Source organism: Perca flavescens, chromosome 20 (assembly GCF_004354835.1).
Source record: "Perca flavescens isolate YP-PL-M2 chromosome 20, PFLA_1.0, whole genome shotgun sequence".
Taxonomy (NCBI): Eukaryota; Metazoa; Chordata; class Actinopteri; order Perciformes; family Percidae; genus Perca; species Perca flavescens.
This window is the reverse complement of record NC_041350.1, coordinates 3247842-3255196: the sequence shown is the minus strand read 5'-3', so window position 1 is coordinate 3255196 and position 7355 is coordinate 3247842. Positions and strand designations below refer to the sequence as shown.

Here is a 7355-nt window from a genome sequence, read left to right as displayed (position 1 = left end):
TGTTGTGTATAGTTTAGGGTCCTCGCCACCACCAGACCAATCAGCATTGAACAGATTGAACATGTAGCTGGACTTGAATTGCCTTTTGACTGAAAGTGCCGCCAAACAACAACTTTTTCTGCTCACCAGATCCATGTCCACTTCCTCACAGCCTACTGCTCACCAGATCCATGTCCACTTCCTCACAGCCTACTGCTCACCAGATCCATGTCCACTTCCTCACAGCCTACTGCTCACCAGATCCATGTCCACTTCCTCACAGCCTACTGCTCACCAGATCCATGTCCACTTCCTCACAGCCTACTGCATTGTACACTCCACCAACGTAAACACCTTCCCGTAACCAACGGCACCGTTGCTATGGCGACCAGCGTAGCGCGCGGAGTGCAAGCGTAGGGTTCGGTTCCCTGGGAAAAAATTCTAAGGTTCAACAGAAACCGAGCCCCGTCAAAAAGCCCAATATTCAGCCGAATCCTGGATTCGGTGCATCCCTTATACTATATATGGTTTAGTTTTTTTAACCACTATCACCATCATTTGTGGGTTTTTTAACACCAAAAAAATACATTGACATAATGTATCATCCCAAGTAATAAAAATAAACAGGAAGATGAGTAATATTAGGTATAAAACCCCAAAAGACAGCAACATCTGAAACAGACAGATCACAAAAAAATACTAAAAAGGACCAAAACAAAGCTCTTATTAGATCTGTAATTTTGTTGAAAGTATGAAAAGAAGTAGAGAGGAAAGGGGAGAACACAATGACCAATTATATAAAACTAGTTTCATAGAAATAACACAATGTTGTACACAGAATAAAGTTGTCTCAATCTTGATTAGAACTTTATTTTGAAATTTTTCTTTTTGTAATATTTTATTTAAATTTAGTAACCATGGCCAATTATATAAAACTAGTTTCATACAAATAAAACAATGTACACAGAATAACAGTGTTCTCTTTTTTTTGCATTTTATTTAAAGTAGTAGTATGCATTACAAACAATGTTAAAAAAACTGTAATACATCACTTATTGTCAAGTAGATAAAAATGAACAGAGATAAACATAAAACATGCCAGGGGATCAGCAAAGAATAGAAAATTAATAAACTGAAAACATAACATAGGGAGCTCAATCTTTTTTTTTATGAAGTAATTGTCTTAATATATAGCACTGCCTTTACTTTTATGAATGTAAAAAAATTGCAAAGAATATTATGAGATTGGTAAGAATATATTCTTTCTCAGATATAGTATCGTTTTCCAGCAAAAACTTCAAAGTTATAGGTAATATAAAAGATAAATCTACAAAATATCCTTTACTATATAATTACTGCACTTTATTTTGAAATCCGGATGTTGGAACTCCCTGGGCTGCGTCGACGTCAGAGCCGTACGCCCGAACACGGAGTTGTGATTGGCTGAAAACGATCACCTTATTATTAAACCCTCAACCCCTTAGAAGCCACCAGAAAATATCCTACCCCCAGGGAATGCAATTACACTTGTACTGTTCAACATCATGATGAATTATATGTTCTCAAACTTAGATTTATACAGCAAATCTAATTTTAAAATGACATTATATTACATATCCTGTACACTAGGTGGCGGTATGCAATCCGCCATTAAATAAGGGAGGAAGAAGAAGGCAAACATCCTCTACTACCACGTAGAAAGCGGGATAAGCTGGGAATAAGTTGACAAAAGTGAAGTTGGAGTTGTAACAATGGCGCTGGGTGACTGTTGGAAGCAGTTATCCTGGTTTTACTACCAGTATCTTCTGGTGACGGCGCTCTACATGCTGGAGCCCTGGGAGAGGACGGTGTTCAGTATCCTTTTCTGTGTGAAACAACTAGCTAGCAAGCTAATGTGCTAACTTGAGCTAGAACGTCAGCAGAGCCACCCTACCGTTACGCCCGAAAAACACAACGCTAACGTTTCTAATATATTTAACGTATTTAAGTTGTGATGTGAATATCAGTTAAGGCGTTTTACAAATCCATAGGTGTATGTGGCAAATTCGGCATACATAAATAGTACAGTTCAGTTGTTGTTTTTGTGGAAATGAAAATGTTTGCCAGTCGCTAACGTGTTTCAACACACATTATTTACATATCAGAACAACGTATTTATTTTTTATTAATGCCGAATTCATGGGCTGCCCATAATGTTTTAGAAAAACTAACATTTTGTTCCACAAGGAAGTTGTATTTACCTGGATAGCAATTAAATGACGGATCGTCAAACGCACATGAATGTAAAGGGATTGGCGGAAAAGAACGAAAAAACTCGTATTTGTAATAACAATAACGTTGTTTTTTGAGTGCCGAGTTAAAGACTCTGCGATAATGTATTAGAAAATGTCTCAAACTTTGTTGTACTACTCTCGTACCTTTTACCTACACGTAACAACGCGTTAAAGAGGTAGAATTGCCAACGGAGTTCAGCACGTGTTTGTAAAAGGTTAGTTAGGGAGCTTCCCATCCACAGGCAGCTGACTCACACATGATGGCTACACCATGTTTCTAGTTATATTTTAGATAACCGAAGCTCAACCTAAATTAAACCGTAAAACTTTAACCTGGAAAGTCCAAGCCCGAGGGAGGGGAGGGGAGGGGAGGGGAGGGGAGGGATCAGCGGTTAATAATTAAAAGGTATGGTGTTAATGGTGTTATGGCTACACTTGGCTCAAGTAAAAACAATGCCAAAATATAGACATTTTCAATGGAATTACATTGCAAGGCAATAGCCTGGCCCCTTGTTAACTGTCATTTACAACAGTTTGTTTACAACTGTAATATTGAAGAAACTTGATTTTTATTTGACATAAAGGGTTTTTTTTGGCTCATAATCGGGCCACAAAACGTTGGGCTCTCTTTACTTGTGATGGGAAGTTGTCATGTTTAGCAAAAAAAAAAAAAAAATCATAAAAACTAGGACAGACTTCAACTACGACTCCCAAGGTGAATTTCAGTAAGAAACACCCAATCAGAGCTTAAAATTATGTTGTGTGCAACGCTAAATGAAGTTTAAGATTACACTTCATAGAAAACTGATACAACCTCAACAGTTTAATTCAGTTTTCTCCATAACGAGTTAAAGATTTTGTCTAAAAAGTGTCAGAAATTAGTCCCAAAAAAAAAAGTTAAAGGTGACATTTTTATAGTGCTTGTTATGATCAACCAACTACCCAAAATATATAAGGTCTGAAGTTAGGGCTGGGCGATATATCGATATAAAAAATATATCGATATATTTTTAAATGAGATATGGAATTAGACCATATCGCATATATCAATATAGTTCAAATTTGATCCTTGCTCTAAGCAAGCTGCTGACTCCTTTTGGATTGGCCTCTTTTAATTTATAGGCTTTTTATTTAAGATCTTTTTTTTTATTTAAATGTGCCCCTTATGGAGCTTTGATTTAAAAAAAAAAAAAAAAAAAAAAAAAAAAAAAAAAAAAAGTACTCCTGTTATACAGTTTTTATGTTTACATTATATTGTTATTTGAACAGCTGAGCATTTAATCATGAACAAGGTGAAGAAACCGGTTTATTTATTAATTTGATTTTGCAACTGTTCACTGAAATAACCGGTTTCTATGAAACTACTTGTGACATGTCATATTTGGCTTTGACTTTGACTGAACTGCTCTCACTTTGCGGAAAAAAATATCGGGATACATATCGTATATCGATATTCAGCCAAAATATATCGGGGATATGACTTTTGGTCCATATCGCCCAGCCCTATCTGAAGTGTGTCCAAATGTTTCCGGTTTAGGGGTTTTGATACGCCAGAGCAGGGGGAACGAGAGGGGAAGACACCAGAGCAGGGGGAATGAGATGGGGGGGGAAATACCAGAGCAGGGGGAATGAGAGGAGAGGGGGAAACACCAGAGCAGGGGCAATAAGATGGGGAAAACACAAGAGAAGGGGGAATAAGATGGGGGAGAAATACCACAGCAGGGGGAATGAGAGGGGAAAACACCAGAGCAGGGGGAATGAGAGGGGGGAAAACACCAGAGCAGGGGGAATAAGATGGGGGGGAAAATACCACAGCAGGGGGAATGAGAGGGGAAAACACCAGAGCAGGGGGAATGAGAGGGGGGGAAAACACCAGAGCAGGGGGAATAAGATGGGGGGAAAATACCACAGCAGGGGGAATGAGAGGAGAGGGGAAACACCAGAGCAGGGGGAATGAGAGGGGCAAACGTAGCACAAGACATGCCTTTTTAAACGGAAACATAGCAATGTGAATGTAGCCTGAAATATCCCTAATGGAATATTGAATCAAATCAAATCGGGAGCTTGTATATGACCCAGCCCTAATGATCTAATGAATCTGCGTGTACTGTATACAGGTTTACGGTAACCAGGTTACTCCAGTGCACGTAAACACGTCCGATAACCAGCGTGACGTAATTCCCCAGAGTAACCCGAGTGCGTGTGAACGTATCGAATGTCCGAGTGTCTCCTGGTAATCCACAGAACACAATGTCAGCCGTTATCACTGGAACGACGCCCTTTTAAAAGTGACATTCAACGCTCATTTTCAGGTTCATACTTGTATTTTTGTGTTTCTACTAAAACATGTTTACATAATCGTCATCATCGTTGTGTGTTTATGTAGCTACTCGCATCTGGGACATTATATCTGGCCCTTTAAAAAAAAAAAAAAAAAAAACACTAATACTAGAGAGAGAGAGAGACTCTCAGTAAGTCTACACACACACGCATACACCACACACACACACACACACACACACACACACACACACACACACACAGACACACACAGATATACACATAGACACAGATATACACACACATACATAGAAACACAGATACACAGACACACACAGATATACACATAGACTCCTCCCCTCCTGTTGCTCCTTAACTCCTCCTCCTCCTGTTGCTCCTTAACTCCTCCTCCTCCTCCTGTTGCTCCTTAACTCCTCCTCCTCCTGTTGCTCCTTAACTCCTCCTCCTCCTCCTGTTGCTCCTTAACTCCTCCCCTCCAGACTCGCTGCTGGTCTCGGTGGCCGGCATGGCCGTCTACACCGGCTACGTCTTCATGCCGCAGCACATCATGGCCATCCTGCACTACTTCGAAGTCGTCCAATGACACGACGGCGCCGTCCACAGGTCCCGCCTCTCCATCTGTCCACCCGCCGCCCCCAAAGCTAACTCCATGGCAACAGTCAAAGTTTGGGGCATCGTGCTTGAGGTCACGTTGGACCATCTTATTCCCCGGGACGGTTTCTTTCCTCACTGAGATATACGCAGTGGTGTAGTCTTAACATATACAACAAACATGTACGTTATATTGGCCAGAATCTGCCTTTTTGGGGAGGGGGAAGGGGGGGGCCATATCATAGTATGGGGGGGGAGGGGGGAGAGGGGGGTCTGTGTGTCCTCCCCCAGGGAAGTTTTGAGCATCAACGACTTCATTTCCTGTATTCGGATACACTTTTATGCACCACTTTATGGTGGAAGTACCTTTTTTATATTTTCTGTGTGAAGAAGGAAAAACACAGATGGTAATTCAAAATTGGAGATGCACCGATAGGCCGGCCGGTGACCGGAGTGTGCCGGTTTTCACGAGCTCGGCCGTGACCGGCAGGTCAGTCTGACATAACACTTATACGATTTTGTCGACTAATCGATTTAGTTGATTTAATTGACAGAGCTGTGCTCTTTGAGAGGTGGTTAAGACTAGAAAAGCACAATATAAATGTAGTTAATTAACCATCTGTAAAACTGAGTTTCTCCACAATTAATCCTGCAAAAGCACCACTTTAAATCTCGTGTTTACCATAAATGTGCTCAGAAGTTTCTTGGAAATGAGTAATTAAGCATGAATAAGCATAAAAAATGACTAATCGACTAAGAGATGGCAGCCCTAATTGCTTTAGTTTGATATTGGATGTGAAAAGAAGGAAATGGTTTTAACATTGCACTTTAGATTAGAGTGTGAATGTCCCACACCAGGAGTAATTTATATAGTTCTATTTCATAGTGATCCATTATCTGTTCAAAAACACGTTCTATTAAAGAAAAGATAGAAAATAAATATTTGTGAAATGGAATCGGCTAAAATCGTTATCGGCCGGCCTAACTCAAAGAAAATCGGAAACCGGAATCGGCCTAGAAAGTTGTAATCGGTGCATCTCTGTTCAAAATATATCAAAAATATAATGTAACGTATGTTGCAGCGTGTCATTGGGCATGTTTAAGTGGCTACATGGAAATCCTGGAGCTTTCTTAGTGGGTACACTGCGTTTACCTGCGGAGACTACACCGCTGGACATTTGGGATTGTGAACGTGCGTTTCTGGCTCCAAAGAAGGGTTTCCGCTTGGTTTCCTTTCACGGGTTTTTAATCAAGCGCACCTTACTGTTTTTATTATTTCTTTTGGAAAATGTGATTATACAGCTGTCTGGTTGTGTGGAGTGATTGGACTGTTTCATTTTTTGATTCCATTTAGGACATGAAGCCAATGTCCTCTGAGAGTTTTATACAGGAAACGCAGCGGCAGCAGTTGATGGACTAAATACGTTGTCCTTTTACTCCATTTTTTTATGAGCCAAATATGATTTTATGATTTATTAGAGCAGGATCAGAGCCCGATTGTCAAAGTGGGCGAAAGCTGCCGTTAAAGGAAGAACTTGAGCCATTTTAGGAGAGGGTGAGAGCAGTGGTGGAGTCTAATGTATTGTAGTGGGTGTACTGTACTGTATATGTATGGGCCTATACTGTATATGTATGGGCCTATACTGTATATATGGGCCAGAATGGGCCTTTTGGGGGGGGGATATCATGGTGGGGGGTCTGGGTGTCCTCCAGGGAAGACTTAATTTCCTGTATTCAGACTCCCTTTTATGCACCAATTTACGGTGCAAATCCCTTTTTTATTTAGCCTGTGTGAAGGAGAAAAACACAGATGGCAGTTCAAAATATATCTAAAATATAAAGTATGTTGTTGTGGGTCATTGGGCATTTTTAAATAGGAATGTGGAAATCCTGGAGCTTTCTTATTGGGTATACTGGGTATACTTTGTATCACTTACGGTGTTTTTCCATCACATGGTACTCAACTCGCCTCCACTCTACTCGCCTTTTTTTGGTTTTCCATTACGAAAAAAAAAGTCCCTAGTACCTGCTAATGGGTACTTTGTGTGTGTGGGTGTGGTCCGAAAAACCGGGTGTCCAGTATGCTGGACCCCACAAGTTTAAAGGGCTGTTTGAGGGTTAAGACTTGGTTTTAGGGTTATAATTAGGTGAGGGTGAGGGTAAGGGTTAAGGTTAGGCATTTAGTTGTGATGGTTAAGGTTAGGGTAAGGG

At 40.5% G+C, this 7355-nt stretch overlaps 1 protein-coding gene across 1 annotated transcript; it reads left to right on the top strand.

Moving 5' to 3' along the window:
- The first annotated feature begins 1512 nt into the window (after positions 1-1512).
- Positions 1513-5317, top strand: sptssa (serine palmitoyltransferase, small subunit A). The gene is made up of 2 exons (XM_028566229.1): positions 1513-1833; positions 5033-5317. Exons 1-2 carry the CDS (start codon positions 1731-1733, stop codon positions 5134-5136), a joined length of 207 nt encoding a protein of 68 aa, XP_028422030.1. The 5' UTR covers positions 1513-1730; the 3' UTR covers positions 5137-5317.
- The last annotated feature ends 2038 nt before the right edge of the window (positions 5318-7355 follow it).